Source organism: Hyaena hyaena, unplaced genomic scaffold, assembly GCF_003009895.1.
Source record: "Hyaena hyaena isolate Hyena2069 unplaced genomic scaffold, ASM300989v1 scaffold_790, whole genome shotgun sequence".
In the NCBI taxonomy this organism is placed as follows: domain Eukaryota; kingdom Metazoa; phylum Chordata; class Mammalia; order Carnivora; family Hyaenidae; genus Hyaena; species Hyaena hyaena.
In genome coordinates, this window is record NW_024081412.1 from 182,965 (window position 1) to 203,434 (window position 20,470).

Consider the following 20,470-nt stretch of genomic DNA (forward strand, 5'->3'; position numbering starts at 1 on the left):
CAACGTGCAGTCATTTCCTCTTCTAGAGAGGGCTCAGATCAGGTGACAGAAACTATCTGAGGTAAAGAAGTTTCATAAGGCGTTGTCTAATGTCCAGAAGGACCATTTTCAAGATCATTATACCTCAAGCTCTCCTGGTCAGGCCATTTGACCAACTATCTCTGTTGGCATTTTACTTTTTTTTTAACCAAAATTTAAAGTCTAACACGAATATTAATTCAGTGAATTTTTTATTATGCACCTGTTCAGTTTGTGGGAACAATGCCAAGGGATCAGGAATAGGGAGAGCAGATGCTTCTCAGATGTGCAGTCTCCTGAGCCTCCGTGGCACCCTCACCTGCCTGCCCAGTCCCCACAGAGGGAGGGAGGAACCAAGCAGGTAAGCCCTCGTATTACCTGAAGCTTTCTGCAACATGGGTATCCCTGGCTTCCTCTGCATGGGATGAACCTGGGATTGGAGCTACATTACCCATGATGGTTTCCAGGAGCAATGTCGACTCCTGGTTTGCTAGGTGCCTTGGTCAGCTTTGGGTCATTGAATGGGAGGCTGCCTCACAATATCTGACTGACACTGAAGAAATGCACAGCCTCCTTTTAGGTTTCAGTTCTGGTACATTCCATTTGTTTATTATTTATGATCAGAACCTACATGTAAAATACACTGATTAAGTGGGGCAATATTCCTCTTAGATACACGTCTGCAGTGGGTGGGTTAACACACTCACCACCAATGGAACCTTTGGCCAAAGCACAGTTGGATGGGATAAATGTGCAGTTTGGCTTCTATTTGGAATTTTCCATTAGCCTTAAAAGATTCTGGGGGTTTCTTCTCCCCATTTCCTGACAGATCAATAAAAATGGCAAACTCTTTAGAAACAAAGAGCCCCAATAGTTTATTATTGAGGGTGTGACCAAAGGGTTTTACTGCATTTACTGCTCCTGAGTACGTAGATGCATCTACACAGGCACAGCCGTCATTTAACTCTAGGACCTTGTAACTCTTTCACTGGGTTTGGGGGAGTGGTGTCTCGATATGACAATGAGGTGGATGACAAAGAGCAAACTGGCAGTGGTACAACTACAGGACACCCGCCTGGTCGCTGGGTTTGACAATGGGCCACAGCTGCTCATCCATCCCCACGCCTTCTTGTCACTGGGCCTAGCAGACTCGGTCAGTTCTTCCTGGAGCAGTAAGACCACAGTCACCAAGGTCTGAGGCTCCACTGCCAGCCATTCCCCGTCCAGAATGCCAGGCTAGACGATGAAGGGTCTTGTGCGGAGGACACTCCCCCAGGAGCAGCAGCTTGGGTCTGAATCATGGTTCCGGTGGAAGGGAGAGCTAACTACTGTGTTGTGCAGATTGGGGATGAGAGCTGCAGGACTATGTGGTGGTGTGGGCTGAACTGTGTCCCCAGCCCCCACAACTCGAACCCTGGCACAACGGAGTGTAACCTTGTTTGGAAACGAGGCTGCGGCAGATGTAATTAGTAAAGATGGGAGTGTATGGGGTAGGACGGGCAGGCCTTAGATACAACTGGGGTCCTTACAGAAAGGGACAGACACATACACAGGGCACCATGTGAGGATACAGCAGAGCTGGGCCAATGCTTCTGGAGCATCAGCAATTGCCCGCAAGCCTGGGGGGCAACAGGAGACAGGAAAAAGCCTCCCTGGCAAGGGGCCACCCTGCAGAGAGCCAGACCTTGGACTTGTGCCTTCAGAACCAAGACGATGGCTTTGTTGTTCTGAGCCATCTGGTTTCTCAGGAGCTCTCATGAACGACTACAACCAGCATGCTAAGTCATACGTGCATGACTTCACCTGAGGTTGTTTCCCCAGCTCAGCTCACCCAGACACAACAGAACACCCTCCCTGGGGGCTGAGCCCCCATTCCTGGCCTTGATGGACTGCACGTCCACCCCACCACCTCTCATGAAGCCCTTGGAGGGTACAAAGAAACAACATTTAGGGGAGGGTGTGCTACAGGTTAAAATGTGGGCTTTGCCTTCGATGAACTCATGTTCCCTAATAAGCAGATATCATCACAAATGAAAGGGTAGGTGTTTACCTTCTGTAGGAGCTATAAAGCCCCCACCACGGTTTGAGCCTGAAAGGGCTGCCTGATAACAGTAGGTTGTTTCTATGGGCATAGGGGTGACAGGGACTCAGACTTCTGATGACAAGACATGGCCTGGTGTGCTAAGCCCTGTGGTCACAGCCCAAAGGCAAGAGCCCCCTTGCCAATCAGCACACCCCAACCTTCTTGCTGTCAGACAGATGTACAGGTACCCCCAGACCTCAGTACAGGGGGAGGGAAGGTGTCAGACACGAATTTATGGGAGTGTATTTGACACTGGCCGGCAAGGGACAGACCCCCAGGGGCTGACCATGGCAGGGGGTGGTCCCGTCCCTGCCTGCCTGGGACCATCTGGAGGGGGCGCTTCTCTAGGACCTGCGGACACGGAGAGTCAAAGCTGGTGTAGACACGCCCTCCCTGCCATTTGGCACAGCAGAGCCAGAGCACATGCTCAGTCGGCCACTATCTCATTTCTACCTGAGAACGAAGGGCAGGAGGACGCGGCGTCGGTCCCGGGGCAGGTGCACCGTGGGAGGGGGCCGGGCAGGGCCGTGGCCGCCTCAGTAAGAGTTGAGGGCCTGCTTGGAGCGGCGCTTCATGTGCAGGCGCTGGTGGCGGAGCAGGTCGCAGTTCTGCGAGAAGCTCTTGACGCAATAGCGGCACTGGAAGGGCCGCGCCGAGTCCCGCAGGTGGGTGCTGCTGCGGTGCCGCGCCAGCTGCTCAGGCCGCTGGAATGCCCGCCCGCAGTCGCAGCACTGGAAGGCCAGCAGGCCGCCGGGACCCCCGCCCACGGTCCCCGACGCCGTGTCCGGCTCCGCCTTCTGCACCTGTTCCAGTCCGCTGGTCTGTAGATGTATGCGCCGGTGCGACAGCAGGTGCGAGTTGAGGCGGAAGCTCTTCCCGCAAGCGCCGCAGCGGTAGGGCTTCTGGGCCTCGTGGCTCTCCAGGTGCCCGTCCAGGTCCTCGCTGTCACTGAACAGCTCCCCGCACACCGAGCACTCGTGCGGCTTCTGCTCCCTGCGGCTGCGCAGGTGCCGGATGAAGTTGACCCGCCAACGGAAGATCTTCCCGCAGTTGGGGCAGATGTAGGACTTTTTGGAGGACGTCTGCACCTCGCCCCCGGGCTCCGCGCCACTGCGATGCGAAGCTGGGAGGCTGCGCGGCTTCTCCGTGGGGCCCCGTGGCTCATCCGCACAGTAGGGCCCGAGCTGGGAGTCCTCGTCTCCGGAGCTGGACAGGACGATCTCGATGGTCACCTCCTCGTCCAGGCCGTTCTCTGGGGTCAGCGCGTCCCCTCCGGCTACAGGAAAGCCACGCAGAAGATCAGTGGTGCTGCCCAGCCACGGCCCTGCCCCTGCAAAGGCTCCTCAGGGAGGTTCAGCGTGGATCCTCTCCCCTTCTCTGTCCGATATCTCTAAGGCCCTGGCACAGACCTTAACTTCCTCCTTTCCTAGGTGGAGACCCCTACAATCTCTAAAGACTTTGTGTTTGTCAGTGTAAGGTCTGGCCACTTAGACATCAGTTAGCACCACTTACTTAACCAGGCATAGGGCACATTAAAGCTGTCGGGAAACAGCTATTCTAGAAAGGCAGTGCCAGGAAGGTGCCAGCTACTGTGTGCTGGGCACTGACACGCTCCAGGGGCTCTGTGACACGTGTGACACCAACAGTCCCATCTGTCCTTGGACACAAGCCACTGGTGTATTATTTGCCAAATTACACACACAAGCAAACTTGGGTGACACGCTCTGGGGTCAGGGTTGAAGGGGAGTCAGTCTTGCTGTGCCAACCTCAGGGCTGTTCAACCCTACACCCAGGTCAGCTGTCCCTCAGCGTCACCTCTGATGCCTGGCAGCAGCCCCCAGGCAATGGGTCGAGCTGCTCTGTCTGCACTTTATAACCTAGATTGCACCGAACAGACTCCAGGAATCCGGAGTCTGTGATGTTGGAAGACAGGTGGACAATGCGGTAAGGTCCTAGCCAAGCCCACCATGCAGCTTCCCCTCGGATCTGTTTCCCCGCTATATGAGCTGTGGGGCTGAGGCGGTGGGTAGGGGGTGGGGGAGTGCTGCCAGAACCCCCTGAGGTCTTAGCAGGAATACAGAGATTGTGCATTTAGTATTTGGAGGAAGGAGGGTTCTATGTGGTTAGGGAGCCTGAGGGCGAGTAAAGCTGGAAAGACAGAAGCAGGGCAGGAGGACCGAGAAGCCACAGAGTGGGCAGACACCAGGCAGCGGCAGGGCCACAGAGCGCACTCAATCCTCAGGGGACAGGGTAAGGGGACTCAGCACAACATGAGACTGGGGAAGAGAGATGGAGTATCTGGAAAATTCCCAGCTTTATCCACACTGGAACAAATGGCAAAGTGTGCTCTGAAGAGAAGGCTCAAGTGGCTGGATGACGATCCAGTAAAGGGATTCTGGGTGTGGCCCACGGAGGTGAGGCAACCCAGGGAAGAGCTGTGGAGGACCCTCTGGTTTGGTGAATGCCTGTGAACTGCACGATGAGCAGAGACATTGCCAACTCGGACTAAGAAGCAAGAGATCTTAAGAAGGCTGTCAGACTTCTGGGATTCCACAGAAGAGGCCAGCAGAGCTATCTGGAGACCAATGGGAGGGTGCCCTTGAGAGACGGCTGGCTCCAATGGCTCCAATGGCCGTCCCCAGGCAGATAGGATACTACAGCGCCTGGGGCCCAAGGGCAAACAGAGCACTGGCCAGAGATTCAGCCCAAGCCTTAAGGTCTATGAAGTTTCTGAGAGAGAGAGAATATGAATATGTGTGTGCGCATGAGCAGGGGAGGGGCAGAGAGAGAGAGAGAGAGAGAGAGAGAGAGAGAGAGAATCCCAAGCAGCCAGCACAGACCCCAACTTGGTGCTCAAACTCATGGCCATGAGATCACAGCTTGAGCTGATATCAAGAGTCAGATGCTTAACCGATTGAAGCACCCAGGTGTTCCAAGCTTTAAATTCTTTTTAAAAAAATTTTTAATGTTTATTTTTGAGACAGTGTGAACAGGGGAGGGGCAGAGAGGGAGACAGAATCTGAAGCAGGCTCCAGGCTCCAAGCTGTCAGCACAGAGCCTGACCTGGGGTGTGAACCCACACACTGTGAGATCATGACCTGAGCCAAAGTTGGACGCTTAACTGGCTGAGCCCCCCAGGCACCCCAAGCCTTAAGTCCTAATGGAATTTGCCGTACTAGGTTTCAAACTCGCTTGGGAGCCTTTATTCTTCCAAAGTCTCCCTTTTGGGATGAAAAGGTCTATCCCACACCTGTCCCAGCCTGCACTTTGGGAAGTACACCCTGGATGTTTTGTTTCACAGGTTCACAGCCAGAGAGGATGTGCCTGGGGGGGTCTCCCCTCCATCTGATCCACAGGATATTCAGATGGGTTATGGATGCAAAGCTGATGCTGGAAGAGATTAAGGGATGTCCTTGATGGGAAGAGAACATGGACTTTACAGGGCCTGAGGCTGGACGCTATGAGCTGAACGGCGACGCCCCTTAAAAATCTGTAGGTCCAAGTTCTAACCCCAGTATGTCTGAATATAAACGTATTTGGAGACAAGGCATTTCAAGAGGGAATGAAGTTAAAATGAAGTCATTAGGGCGGGACCTGTATACCAGGTATCCTTATAAGTTAAGGGCTCATGCAGAGACGGATGGCGTGAATACACAGGGAGGAGATGCTTTCTGCAAGCCAAGAAGGAGGCGGGGCTCAGGAGAAGCCTACCTCGCAGCCACCTTCACCCTAGACTTGCAGCCTCCAGAATTCCGAGAAAACCCAGTCTGTTTGAGCCTCCTGGTCCGTGGTATTTCAGCAGCTCTCAGAGACTAACATAATGCATATGGGATGACATCTGCTCGGACCAGAAAGTCAACAGAAATAGACGCAGAGCTGCTGAAGAGGGAAGAGTAAATCAACAGTAATGCTGCTGTGTGTCATCAACACCACAATGTAAAGAACCTCCAGGTGGCATGAGACACAGAGGTGTGCCCAAAACAGCAGGGAAAGGGTAACAGAGCTCCTGGATCAGCACTGACAAGTAACGGGTGTGCATGGGGGCAGGGCGGTGAACTGGGTAGCAGGATAACAGTGGGGCTAACAGGCAAGAATTATTGGTCTAAGTGCTTTTATGTGAACGGAATTATTTAATCCTCAGCAATGAATCCATCTGTGGGCAGCTGGGGGGCAAGACTCAGTCGTTTAAGCATCCAGACTCTTGATTTCGGCTCAGGTCATGATCTCATGGTTTGGGGGTTCAAGCCCCGTGTGGGATCTGTGCTGACAGCACGGAGCTTGATTGGGATTCTCTCTCCCTGTGTCTCAAAATAAATAAATAAATAAACATTAGGAAAGAAAGAAAGAGAACCACAGTAATTCCACCCGGCAGCTATGACGATTATGCCTGTTTGGCAGGTGAAAGAGTTCAAGCGGAGGGAGAAAGCTGCTCGGGTTTCAGAAGAGCAGTGGCCAGGTGGTGCTGCAGGCAGGAAAGGCCAGAGCGCGGCACATGCCGGGAGCAGAGGCACACTCCTGGCTGGCGGCTGAGGCCTCCGGAAGAGCACTCCATGCACTGGGAATGAACAGTCCTCCAGGAGCCGCAGGGGCTGAGAAGCAGCAAGGATAGGAAGCTACAGGTGGAAGTAAACAAATAAAGATATAGGCACTGTAAAAAAACACATTCTCAGAATGTTAGAATGGGGAGGCTTTCTTACAAGACATAAAACCAAATAGGAGGCAATGAACAAAATTTACATTTTTTAAATGCAGAACACAGCTCAGGTCATGATCTCAGCTTCATGGGATTGAGACTTGCATTGGGCTCTGAGCTGAGTGTGAGGCCTGTTTAAGATTCTCTCTCTCTTCCTCTGTCCCTCCCCTTCTCTAAAATAAAAAAATAAAGTATAAAATAAAATGCAACAAAAATCACGAGCTGAAAGACCTAGAAAGTTAAAAAAAAAAAAAGTGGGAAGAATTATGCGCAAATGCAGAAGAGGCAACAGATTCAGCCCCTTACTGTTGAGTTTCTATGAAATTCATTCAAAAATCAGCTATGGCGTGGTAATGTGAACAGCACAGCCCAGGGCCTGACCACTTGGCTTCAGATCCTCACCGTGGGCTGCTCCTGGGCCCCTGCCTTCATCCCAGGCCCCCAGATGCAGGACAGAGACATAACAGTACTTCTTACAGGTTGAATATGTCTCCCCCCCCAGTGGTTCAAGCCCACGTGAGGCGGTGGGGCCTATAGGAGGTGGTTACGTTTAGACAGTCTTGAAGGTGGGATCAGAGCCCTAACAGGAAGAGGGAGACACAGGCCAGCTCAGTGCTGTCTCCAAGAGCATGCAGCAAGGAAAGGCGGTGGAGCATGCAGAGAGAGGCAGGCGACTACGAGCCAGGAGAGTCCTCACCACTTACAGGATCTGCCAGCACCTGATCTTGGATTTCCCCCACCTCCAGACTCTGAGGAATAAATTCCTTCTGTCTATGCTGTCTTGCATAATTAGCCTGTGCCTAAGACAGCACACATCTCGGAAGGTGCCAGAAGGACTCAGCACAGTCCCGTGGAGATCTAACAGTGGTGCTGCGCTTCGGACCTAAACCAAGCTCACCAAATATGCACAGGGAAAGGCCAACAAGAACAAGGGCTAACAAATGTCAGCGAGGAGACTCACAGAGGAAACGTGGTAAGGAAGAGGGCACAGTCCGTCTCAGTGCAGCGCCAAAATGCGCTGGTCAAACCGGCACGGACAGACGGTCAGGGAGCACCCGGCACGAGCTTGGCATGTGGTGTAGACCCCTCCCCCATGTCAGAGAGCAGGGCCACTGAAACAAAGCGGGTGCCTGTTCCTGGAAATCTAGCAGCCCTCCAGTCTGACAGCAACCTCGGCCTCCTGCCATTTCAGCAAAGACTCTGTGTGAGTACCCAGGAAGGGGAGCGGAGAGGAGCACTCCCGTGTTGGTGAAGGTCCGTCTGCCGAGCGAAGGTTCGCCGGTGGGGCCGAGACGCGCTGTGGGCGGGGGCCAGCAAGAAGCCAACAGGCCTCTCTGGCAGGTATGCTGAAGCCCGCCCAAACGCTCACCTTCAGCGCACGTGCACACACACACACACACACACACACACACACACACACAAATGTGGGCCCCACTTGAAGCTACCCGGAAATACCACAATCCCATGCGAATCTCGCCTCCACATGCCATCCTGGGTCAAAGAGACCGTGCGTTAGTCGGTCTCCCTGATGTGGCTGGATCCAGGGAGAGCCAGAGCTTGGGTCCGCTGTTTGGAAGGTCTGCGCCCGAGACTGGTAAGGCATGCCGCACTCCAGTCCTTGCTGCTGCAGGTGGGGACTGTCACCATCACGGCGGGTGTGCACGCTGGCTACTCTGGTGAGGCATCCTGTCCAGCGGGCCCCTCACCCCAGACCTGGTCTTAATTCCAGGACTCGGATCAGGGGCTCTGACCCTACGCTGCCGACAGCCCTACATCACAGCCCTGCTTCTACCCGCGAGGGGCCCAAGCAGAACAACCAGCCCAGGCGGCAGATCACCCACAGGAGCAGCCGGCAGGGGTTTCAGTCCAGTTCCTGGCCCTACCCCACCTGGCAGCTGCACACACGCACCACACACCGGACACCGCACACACGTGTGATTTCACATGCCACACCAGAGACCATGTGCACAGGCACATACACATGGAACCCACCACACATGCATGCACTTTCACACGCCACACCAGACACCATATGCGTGTGCACTTTCACATGCCATACACCACATGCACAGGCACACACACACAGAACCCACCACACACGCATGCACTTCACACATCACAGACTGCATGCATATGCCACACACGGAACCGACCACACGTGTGCACTTTCACACGCCACACACCACGTGCACAGGTGCGCACATGGAACCAACCACACACATGTGTACTTTAGCACGCCACACACCACATGCACAGGTGCACACACACGGAACCCACCACACACGCGTGCATTTCACACATCACACATCGGACACTGCACGCATATGCACACACGGAACCCAACATACACAGACGTGCACACATAGAACCCACCACATGCAGAGACATGTGCTCACATGCACTACACTACACAGGGCACACATCGTGCCACACCCCCACCGTATATACTGTTGCTCACATACACGTGGCATCCCCCACACTCTCCCCACCCCTTTACCTGGGCAGGAGCTCTGAGTGAGCGCCGTCTGGGGGCAGGTCTGGAACTCGGGCACCTGCAGCTCATCCCGTTTCCTTCTCTCCTCTACCTGGAAAGGCTGGAGACCTGGGAAGTCTTTCCAGAGAAGAAAACGGAGAAAATGATTTGCCTTACAGCTGCCAGCCTCACAGATGCCGGACCGTCACCTGGGAGCAGCCCAGGCGCCTGCTCGGTAAGTCCTGGAGGAAATGACTGGGAAGGTGGCATGGCCATCAGCAGGAACACAGGCTCCAAAGGCAGACAGGATCCGTGTGCATGCGGGTGCTGTCTGGTTCTGAGAATGTCTCTGTGCTCACCTCCACGTTCTGTGGTGGGGTTTGTGCGTGCTCCAGCATGGGGTCCTGCACCCACAGATGCTGCCCAGACACACGCCCAGCAGGGACAGAGGGAACAGAGGGGCCAACTGCACGTGTCAGAGTCTGCACCTCATCCCAGCTGGGGGGAGCCACAGCCTGGTCTGCTCTGCTTGCACCTCGTTCCAGTTGGGGAGGCAGGGGTGCACAGCCTGATCTGCTCTGCCTGCAGCTCATCCCAGCTTGGGGGGAGCACCCACAGCCTGGTCTGCTCTGCCTGCAGCTCGTCCCAGGTGGGGGGGGAGCACCCACAGCCTGGTCTGCTCTGCCTGCAGCTCGTCCCAGGTGGGGGGGGAGCACCCACAGCCTGGTCTGCTCTGCCTGCAGCTTGTCCCAGCTGCCGGTGGGGGTGTGTGTGAGGGGGCTGCTGCCTGTACTGTGCAAAGCATGTCCCCCTAAAGGGGCAGATATTTCACAGCATTGGGGCATGGGCAGCCTGGGACAGGTGGTGGGAGATGCTGTGGTGGAGCTGTGCCACTGTCCACTCAGCCTCAATCCTCCCTGTGCCTCGGTTTTCTCACAAACCAGACCGGTGCCCAACCAGGAGAATCCTCCGCTGACTCCTCCTCCCCAGCCTCCCTTCGGAAGAGTGCCTGACCCCACCTGTGGATGAGGTGGGGGGAAGGGCACCTGTTCAGCACAAACAGGCACTACCTACAGCGAGAAGACTCCTATCACATCCTGGGCTCTGGCTGAGGGCAGTGCGGTCCCCACACCCAACAGAACTGAAACCTCACCCTGTTCCTGGGAAGAGTCAGGGACAAGGCCGGGCATGTTCCAGCAAGACAGAGTCTGGGGGGTGACTGGGCTGCAGAGGGAGGCTGGAGGGAGCTGGCCTTCCCCCACCCCCCCAGTAGCAGCCTCCCCCAGCTCAGCAACCGTCACTCACCCAAGTAGGACACCTGGGACACATCCTTCCCTTGCAGGTCCTGCAACTCTGGGACCCGGGGCTCATTCTCCTCTCCCTGGGAGAGATTCAGCTGGGTGCCCGGGTCACCTGTTCGTGGGGAGGGGGACACACAGCCGTCAGTGAGTGGTCTGCACCGGAGACCAGGGCAGGTACAGAGGGGGGACCCTGTGTTGGTGCAGATGCACCCACAGGTCCCCTGCACATGCAGGCAGAGGCTGGGACAAGGAAGAGCTTTGGGACGAGGGCATCTCCTGTGGGACTATCAGGAAACCAGAGGTGAAGAGAGCCATAGGACAAGAATGGCAGAAAATCAGGGGCACCTACGCAGCTCAGGTCATGACCTCACAGCTCATGGGTTCCAGCCCTGCGTCGGGCTCTGTGTGGACAGCTAAGAGCCTGCAGCCTGCTTCAGATTCTGCGTCTCCCTCTCTACCCCTCCCCTGCTCGTGCTCTGTCTCTCTCTCTCAAAAATAAACCAGACGCACAGGAAACGTGCTGCATTTGGTTTTCCATGAAAACAGCCAGGTGAGTCTGATCTACACATGGCGGTGGGGCCCAGGGGTGAAGAGCTATCAGACAGAGGCTGGGCTCTGGACAGAGGGGGTCTTACTTGGAGGCAGCGAGACCCCACAGTCCTCCCCGATGATGAACTCTCCATAGAAGCCCGTCTGCGCAGGGTCCAGTAGGGACCAGTCCTCTTGCGAGAAGCAGAAGATCATATCCTTGAAAGGAGAAACCCGGTTCTGAAACCACAGAGGGACAAGGGGGACGCCTGAGTCCAGGGCAGCTCTGAACCAGGAGAAAGCAAGCTGGGCGGTGGGCAGAGCCCCCTGGAGTCCCCGGCCGCACGAGCCCCAGGGAGGAAGGCAGAGAGGCTGCCCAGCTGCAGCCTGAGGTAGCCTCACAAAGGTCTGGTCGGGATGATCCCAACTGCAGATGCCTCTTGGCGACAGGGTGGCCATGGATGGGACACTGGCCTCCTCGTCAGTGCTGGGCCAGCAGGACACCCTCAGGCCCCAGGTGGGCACATGGGGGTGTCCGATCGAATCCCCAATGTGGATGTTCCCTGGTTAGAGTTTACTGTGCATGTGTGCAAAGTACAGGCTTGTTCACTGCAGCGTTAGTGATTCTAGGTCACAGGGAAAACTGAACGGGACGTCTGTGCCCAGCGTCACAGAACCACACTACTTCCCAGCAGGCACATCACAAATCGGTGAGGAGGAATGAGGGCCTGTCTGCAATGAGAAGGAAGAGCTAAGGGGTTTGGTTCCAGGAAGAGCACCCATGTAGAAGGTGGTCTAGATGGTCCCCACGTGCAAGGTGTCCCAAGGTCTGGAATGCTGGGTGCTGCTACAGGAAGCCTGTGGTTAGGACCTCATGGAGGCTTTTCTTTTTCTTTTGTAAAAAATTTACTACAATTTTTTAATTGTGCAGGCTCCACCCCCAAGGTGGGGCTTATACTCAAAGACTCTGAGATCAAGGGGGTTTCAAGCTTCCTGTAAACATTACCATAACAAAAAGCTTGCTGGTAACAATAAATGTCATGTAAACATTGTTCATTTTGGAGGCACCTGGGTGGTGGCTCAGTCAGTTAAGCATCCAACTCTTGATTTCAGCTTAGGTCATATCTCACAGTTCATGAGTTCAAGCCCTGCATCAGGCTCTGCGCTGATAGTGCGTGGAATCTGTTTGGGATTCTCTTTCTCCTTCTACCCCTCCCCCGCTCTTTCAAAATAAACATTAAAAAAAGAAAAAGAATTATTCATTTTGTTTGTAATCGTCTGGAACCTTGTATTTGAGAGAACATCTGGGAGGAGTAAAATGTGAAACAACTCCTGGACACTTCTGTTTGTACCTTCTGATCCCTAAGAATAGAAGTTCGTAAGTGATTATTTCCACTAAGTATGTCACTATATACATATGGTTGCAGAAACTGTCCCCAGGTAGCATTCCTGGATATTAGCTTAACAAGGCTAATATCCTTGTATTTTCTGCAAAGTGTTTCAATCACAAAGCTTTAAAAATAAATAAAATTTCATTTTCAGTTATAAAAAATACGGTTTTAATTGGAAAGGTCTTCAAAATAAAATCTGGAGGAAAAAATGCAACCTGTAATACTTTCATATTGTATGATATACCAATATTTGTTTAAAAAAAAAAACGGTTGAGTGACGGACTTCAGCTCAGGTCATGATCTCACGGTTTGTGGGTTTAAGCCCCGCATCAGGCTCTGTGCTGAGAGCCTGGAGCTGCTTCAGATTCTGTGTCTCCCTCTCTCTCTGCCCCTCCCCTGCTCATTCTCTCCCCCCACCGCCAATAAATAAAACATTAAAAAAGTGAAAAAGAAATCATAGTATTTTATTATTAATTTTTAAATGTTTATCTACACATTTTTGAGAGAGAGAGAGAGAGATACCATAAGCAGGGGAGGTGCACAGAGAAAGGGAGACAGAATCCCAGGTAGTCTCTACACCATCAGCAAAGAGCCCTATGTGGGGCTTGAACCATGAACCATGAGATCATGACCTGAGCCAAAATCAACAGTCAGATGTTCAACCAACTGATCCACGCAAGTGCCCCATAAATTGTGTCTTTAAATGTCAATCATCGGGAATATAAGTGAAATTTAACAGTCATAGGTTTACAATTACTTCCTTGTTTTTCTTTGTCCCAGCAAAGATTAAATCTGATTTAAAAAGATTATAAGTGTAATGCTCCCCTGGGTCTTCGAGGGTGTAGGAAAACAGGTCCTCACATATGCGTGGCGGAAATGCACGTTTCTGGACCTTTGGGAGAATGTAAGGGAAGCACACCCATTCTACTTCTGGAAGTCATATGCAAAGGCATGTATGAAACAACATGGAGCACTGTGTTTGGGAGAATTTCGTGAGGTTTCTTTTGTTCTGTACACTGTTCCCTAGTGTCTGAAGACTGACCTGAGCATGTAGCACGTAGGTCTAGGACACGGACTTATTTCAGAGTACAGTTCTGTTGATAATGTTCAGGTTTTCCCCAATATTTTGCTACCACAAGCCAATGGTCCAATGAACTCCCTCGCCAGTCTCCCTGCCCAGGACTAAGTGTCTCCAGGTTTAAACATGAACACACATCTTCACCAGTATTAAATATTCCCACACCGTTCTTCCAGGGCTGTACCCACACTGCACTCCACAGGTAATGCACCTGTACTGTTTACCCACACCTCTGCCAACACAGGGCACAGCTGTCTAACGACACTATGGGCACACAGCAATCAGCAGTGGAACTACCCTTTTCTCGACGAACAATTTCTTGTGGGTTTAAGGGCCAATCTGCATTTGTCTTCTTTGAAATCCTCGTGCGTTTTGTCTGTTTTTCTATTTTCTAATGGTTCCTTTTCCTATTTTTTTAAACCGGCTTATTCAAAACTGTGGGCACATGTCACTCTTTGAACAAGGAAAGGATAATATTGGGGCGCCTGGGTGGCTCAGTTGGTTAAGCCTCCGACTTCAGCTCAGGTCATGATCTCATGGTTTATGGGTTTGAGCCCTGCATCAGGCTCTGTGCTGACAGCTAGTTCAGAGCCTGAAGCCTGCTTCAGATTCTGTGTCTCCCTCTCTCTCTGACCTCCCCTGCTCATGCTGTCTCTATCTCTCTCTCAAAAATAAAAATAAAATTAAAAAAAAAAGGAAAGGATAATATTAATTTCAAAATTAAAAAAATCCAACTGTATTGCGTAAAAAATCAGTAATATTAGTGGTATAGAATGAATTACAAGAAAACATTGAGGGGCACCTGGCTGGCTTAGATGGAAAAGTGTGCACCTTAATCTCAGGGTTGTGAGTTTGAGCCCCATGTTGGGCATGGAGATTATTTAATTAAAAACAAACAAATAAGGGGCGCCTGGGTGGCTTAGTCGGTTAAGCGTCCGACTTTCGCTTAGGTCATGATCTCGCGGTTCGTGGGTTCGAGCCCCGCGTCGGGCTCTGTGCTGACTGCCAGCTCAGAGCCTGGAGCCTGTTTCAGTCTGTGACTCCCTCTCTCTCTGACCCTCCCCTGCTCACGCTGTCTCTCTCTCTCTCCTAGAAATAAATTAAAAAAAAAAAAATTTAAAAAACAAACAAACAAACAAAAACCTTAAAAAAAGAAAACATGGAACATATTAGTATGGTGATAATTTTGATAAAAGAGCTTTGAAGTAAAACTGTGGTTTTGTGTTGGGGTGCCTCCGTGGTTCAGCCAGTTAAGATCCAACTCTTGGTTTTGGCTCACGTCACGGTCTCACAGGTTGTTGAGTCTGAGCTCCATGTCAGATTCTGTACTGAAGGCATGGACCCTGCCTGGGATTCTCCATCTCCCTCTCTCTCTGCTCCCCCTCTCAAAATAAATTAACGTTTTAAAAAATGTTTAAAAAAATGTGACTTGGGGGCACCTGAGTAGCTCAGTTGACTAAGCAGCCAACTTCAGCTCAGATCATGATCTCACAGTTCATGGGTTCGAGCCCTGCGTCAGGCTGTGCTGACAGCTCAGAGCCTGGAGCCTGTTTCAGATTCTGTGTCTCCCTCTCTCTCTGACCCTCCCCTGCTCACACACTCTCTCTCTCAAAAATAAACATTAAAAAAAAAAAAAAGAATATCATAGAGTATATTCCTTTAAAAAAATGTGGTTTGGAAATACAAACAGACCAACGAAGAGGAAAAGAAAAATTTGAGAAACAATTTCACCTATGTGAAAAACCAAAATCGTAAATCAACGAAGAAAGAGAAAAGATCATTTTTAGCCAATGTATTTGATACAGTTGACTAAAAATAAAATTAGATTCTCATCCTCGGTCAAACTAATATAAAAATTTTAGGGGCGTCTGGCTGGTTCAGTCGGTGGAGCAAGCGACTCGTAATCTGAGGGTCGTTGAGTTTGAGCCCCAAATTGCGTGTAGAGATTACTTAAAAAAAACAGGGGTACCTGAGTGGCTCAGTCAGTTAAGCATCTGACTTTGGCTCAGGTCATGATCTCACAGTTTGTGGGTTCGAGCCCCACATGTAAATCTGTGCTGACAGCGCAGAGCCTGGAGCCTGCTGAGAATTCTGTGTCTTCCTTTCTCTGTGCCCCTGCCCCACTTGTGCTCTGTCTCTCCCTCAAAAATAAACATTAAAAATAAATAAATAAAATATAAAACAAAACAAAACAAACCTTAAAGTGCCAAAAAAGCGAGGAAAATTGGCTTTCAAGAATAAATATAAAGACCATATAAAGAAATAAAGGGCAGGGGTGCCTGGGTGGCTCGGTCAGTTAAGCGTCCAACTTTGGTTCCAGTCATGATCTCATGAGTTTGAGCCCTGCATCAGGCTCTGTGCTGACAGCTCAGAGCCTGGAGCCTGCTTCAGATTCTGTGTCTCCCTCTCTGCTTGTCTCACTCTCTCTCAAAAATAAATAATACATTAAAAAAATTAAAAAAAAATAAAGGGCAGACATTCGCATGAAAATGGTAAGTATGTACAGTTTTGAAACAGTGTACAAATTCCGAGTGAAATCAAAAGACAAACAACAAACTGGGAACAAATGCACATTTATAAAAGGGCCTGGGCACTTAAAATACACACCATGGGGAGAGCCTTTCAGATCAAGTTAAAAATAGAGGGAATCAAGAAAGTAAACATTTTTAAACATATGAAAAAAAGTTTACCTTCACTAGTACATGAGAAAATGTGTGTAAAATAATATCACCAATGAAGATTCCCCCCCCAAAAAAGTGATCAAATTTTGTGCTGGTTCCAGGTGTCTGAAACCCTTCTGGCAGCTAGCACGCCCCTGTGGGGAGCCCAGCACACCTCCCTCCCTGCCACCCAGCCTCCCGTGCCGGCCTCCCTGGCCTCTCCCCAGCCTCCCCCTGCATGCCCAGGTCTGGGCTCACCTCCGGTTCTAGTTCTGTATAGACTCTACCATTCTCTTCGGGAACCCACAACCTGACCTCCGCCAACGCCACTGGGTGGAGGTCCAGGCTCCAGGGGGAGGCTGCCTGACTGCTCTGGCCCTTCAGAGGAACCCTTCCCTCCTCTCAGGTCCGCCGCCTGACCCCAGTGCTTCCCAGACAACAGGATCTCCGGTGGGTCTGCAAGTCTGGGGCTAACACGCTGGACTGTGTGCACCTGTGAGGATGCAGGGCCCCGCTCTCCATTCTCCTTCTGTTCCCACGTTCCAGCCACAGTCTCATCTGCAGGCACACATGTTCCTCCCCCACTTGGTTTCCTCCCACACGACCATGTTCCTGGAAGTTACCTGCTCAGAGCTGTCCTGGCCACCCCATCCCTGTAGGACCCCTGGGATCCCCCTGGTCCCAATATGCAGACTCTCCTTGATCTGTTAGATCTGTATCTTCTGGAGTGAACAGCTCCACAGGGATGCCAGCCCACACCACACCACTGACGGACGCTCCCCTGCTTTCCACAACCCGGCCGCCGGGGAGTGTCACTCACATCACAGTCAGCACAGGACTCAAGGACTCTGCTCTGCTCTGTGAGTGCATATAACCCCTGATGGGCCAAAAGCACGTCCCCCGATTACGGCATGAACCAGCTACTGGAGACAGACCTCTACCCAAATGCCAAATGTTAGTCACTGTCCATCTGTGGTGGCATGCAGATGCTACCAATTCTAGCAATGGAAACCCAGTAAGGTAGACAAGCGATGGGGACCTACCGGCCCAAGTCAGAATGCAAGCTAGACCTTGGGGACCCCCTCAGACAGAGAGCAAGCTGGGCCGCAGGAATCCCCCCCCCCGGAGTGCAAGCTGGACCATGGGGACTCCTCCCCCCAAACAGAGTACAAGCAGGCCCGTGGAGATCCCCCTGCAGAGTGCAAGCCAGGCTGCGGGAACCCCCCCAGGCAGAGTGCAATTGGGGCCGCGAGCACCCCCAGGTGGAGTGCAAGCGGGCGACAGGGGACTCCCCCCCAGGCAGAATGCAAGATCCCCACAGTGGAGTGCAAGTGGGACTACGGAGACCCACCCCAAACAGTGAGTGTAAGCAGGGCTACAGGCCTACCACCAGTGGAGTGCAAGTGGTGCTGTGGGCCTCCCCCCGCACCCCCCGCCTGAAGTGGAGTGCAGGCAAGGCTGTGAGGACACCCCTAGGTGCAGTGCAGCAAGCGGAGCCACCTAGAAATACCATTAGACCCTGGCTGACCTTGTACCTCCTCACCTTCCCTTCCCCCCTACCGCCAGCCCCCCACTATGCCCTCCTGCAGATAGTCTCTGCTGTCTGGCCCACTTTGCCCTTGCTTGTGGTGTATTCAATAAGCATCTAGCTACTTGAGAACAAAATTTAAAAATGAAAGAAAAAGGAAACACTTTAAGCACCATCTTGGTGTAGAGGCCAAAATTCCCACACCCGGATCATAGAAAATCCTCTGGAATCTTCTGGAAAGGTATTATACTGATAATAAAACTAACACGGTTAGCTGGCTAGAAGGCCAATTTACAAAAATCAATTCTATTTCTACATTGCTGTATATGAACAATAACTGGAAAATTAAAAAAAAAAAGACCACTTACAACAACATCAAAACCATAGCACTATTAAGGAAAATGCTTACAAAATGTGTGTGCCTCCCAAACACTGAAATTCTAAACAAATGGGAGAATTTCACGTTTCTAGGCTATAAGGCTCCATGCTGTAGGTGTCAGTTCACCCCACAGTGAGCGGTACATTCAATGCAATCCCAAACAAAAACCCCAGGAGGCATTCCTAAAGAAACTGATATACTAATTCTGAAGTTTATTATGGACATGTAAACTACTTAGAGCCTCCAGGAGAACTCTGAAAAAAAAAAAAAAAAAAGAAATTGGAGGACTCACACTGCCCAGTTGCAAACCTTACTATACAGGCATAGTGGTATTGGCATAAACAGTCAAATCACAGATCCATCAAGATATATTCCTATACTCAGATGTAGTATACAACAACAACTGATTGTTGACAAAGGTACGGGTTCACTTCAATGGGGGAAAGGAAAATCTTTTTAGTGAGTGATGATCAAGAACTAAATATCATGTGAAAAAACAGAACTAAACATAAAATCCTACACTTCATACCAAACCAAAAAATACAAACAGAAGAAACAAGAACAAAATAAAAACAGAAACAGAAATAACAAAAAACCTTGAAATGAATCAAAGACCTAAATGTAAAAACTCACAACTATAAAACTTCCAGAAGAAAATTCTGTGTGACCCTGGGGTAGACAAATTTGTTATGATATAAAAAGTATAAATTACAAAAGAAAAACATGGGATGTCTGAAGATGAACAATCTTCAAAAGACATCAAAAGACATCAATGAAACAATGAAAAGGCAAACTGTAGTGATAGAAAAGATTTCCAGTAATATATCAGACAAAGGACTTTTATCCAGTATATATATATTTTACAAAGTTCTTTTTAACTTTTTTAAGTTAAATATACTTTTTAAGATTGTGTATTTATTTTGAGAGAGAGAGACAGAGAGAGAGAAAGAGAGAGAGACAGCGTAAGTGGGGGAAAAGAAGCTAGGGAGGGACAGTAAGAACCCCAGGCAGGCTTTCCACTGCCAGCACAGAGCCGGATGTTGGGCTGGAACCCACTAAGCCAGAAGATCATGACCTGAGCTGAAATCAAGAGTTGGACACTTAACTGACTGAGCCACCCAGAAACCCCTATTTTTTTTTTTATTTTGTTTTTAATTTGAGAGAGAGAGAGAGAGAGAGCGAGAGCGAGAGCAGGACAGAGGGACAGAGAGAGAGAATGTTAGGGCTCCATGCTCAGCACAGAGCCTGACACTGAGCTCGATCCTGTTACTCTGGGATCATGACCTGAGTCAAAATCAGGAGTTAGATTCTGAGCTCCTCTTTTACAAAGTTCTAAAACACAGTAAGATGGGGGGGGCAGGGTGCCTGACTGGCTCACTTGGTATGAATGCAACTCCCGATGTAGGGCTGTGAGTTCAAGCCCCACGTTGGGTGAAAAGCTTACTTAAAACAAAAAGAAGAAAAAAAAAAAAAGCAGTAAGACAAACAACCCAGTAAGCAGGAACAATATTTGGGAACCTCACAAAAGACAGAGAAATGATCCACAGCACATGGAAAGATGATACACTTTGTTAGTCAACAGGGAAATGCAAATTAAAACCATAAGATACCTATTTTAATGGGCAAAATATGCATTTTTCTTAAAAAAAAAAACAAACAAACTACAATACCAGTAAATGGTGAAGATGTATAGCAACAAAAACTCTCATTTACTAGGTAGGAGTGCGAGTGGTCAACCACCCCAGAAAACAACCATTTCTCATATAATCAATCAGATCCTTACCCTAAAACAATTCCATTTCTGGGCAATCACCCAAGAGAAATAGAAACATATATCCACAAATAGACATATAAATGTTCTAGAAGTTTCATTCATAACAGCCAAAATGGAAGGGACCCAAATATCGATGGACAGGTGACTGGGCAAATCACCTTTAGTAAGTGTACACTGGAATACCACTCAGCAATAAAAAGGAACAAACAACTGATACAGACACATGAGTGAGGCTGAAATCAAGGAGCTGAGTAAGAGAAGCTTGACACAAAAGACTACATCCTGGGGCGCCTGGATGGCTCGGTCAGTTAAAACATCCCACTTTGGCTCAGGTCATGATCTCATGGTCCATGAGTTTGAGCCCTAGCATCAAGCCCTGTGCTGACAGCTCAGAGCCTGGAGGCTGCTTCAGATTCTGTGTCTCATTCTCTCTGTGCCCCTTCCCTACTTATGCTCTCTCTGTCTCAAAAATAAGCAAACATTTAAAATATTAAAAAAAAAAAAAGACCACATCCCCTAGGACTCCATTTATAGAAAATTCTAGAATGACAGAAGATCATCTAC

The 20,470-nt window shown here is 50.4% G+C and overlaps 1 protein-coding gene and 1 long non-coding RNA gene across 6 annotated transcripts in view; one reads left to right on the forward strand and one right to left on the reverse strand.

Annotated features, from left to right (window-relative positions):
• Window positions 1–213: 213 nt before the first annotated feature.
• ZNF496 (zinc finger protein 496) overlaps window positions 214–20,470 on the reverse strand; it is a 41,465-nt gene continuing 21,208 nt past the window's right edge. For 4 of the 5 annotated variants that reach the window (XM_039218792.1, XM_039218791.1, XM_039218795.1 and 1 more), the window contains 4 exons: window positions 11,204–11,336; window positions 10,573–10,680; window positions 9,292–9,405; window positions 214–3,377 (listed from right to left, as the gene is read on the reverse strand). In XM_039218792.1, coding sequence (XP_039074723.1) covers window positions 2,638–3,377; window positions 9,292–9,405; window positions 10,573–10,680; window positions 11,204–11,336 — 1,095 coding nt within the window. In that variant the 3' untranslated portion in view covers window positions 214–2,637. The remainder of the gene's footprint in view (window positions 3,378–9,291; window positions 9,406–10,572; window positions 10,681–11,203; window positions 11,337–20,470) is intronic. The other variant, XM_039218796.1, reaches the window with a different exon arrangement.
• Window positions 7,865–10,554, forward strand: LOC120221421. Its single transcript, XR_005525811.1, has 3 exons — window positions 7,865–8,135; window positions 9,388–9,502; window positions 10,212–10,554. It is a non-coding gene; the product is annotated as an uncharacterized LOC120221421 (long non-coding RNA).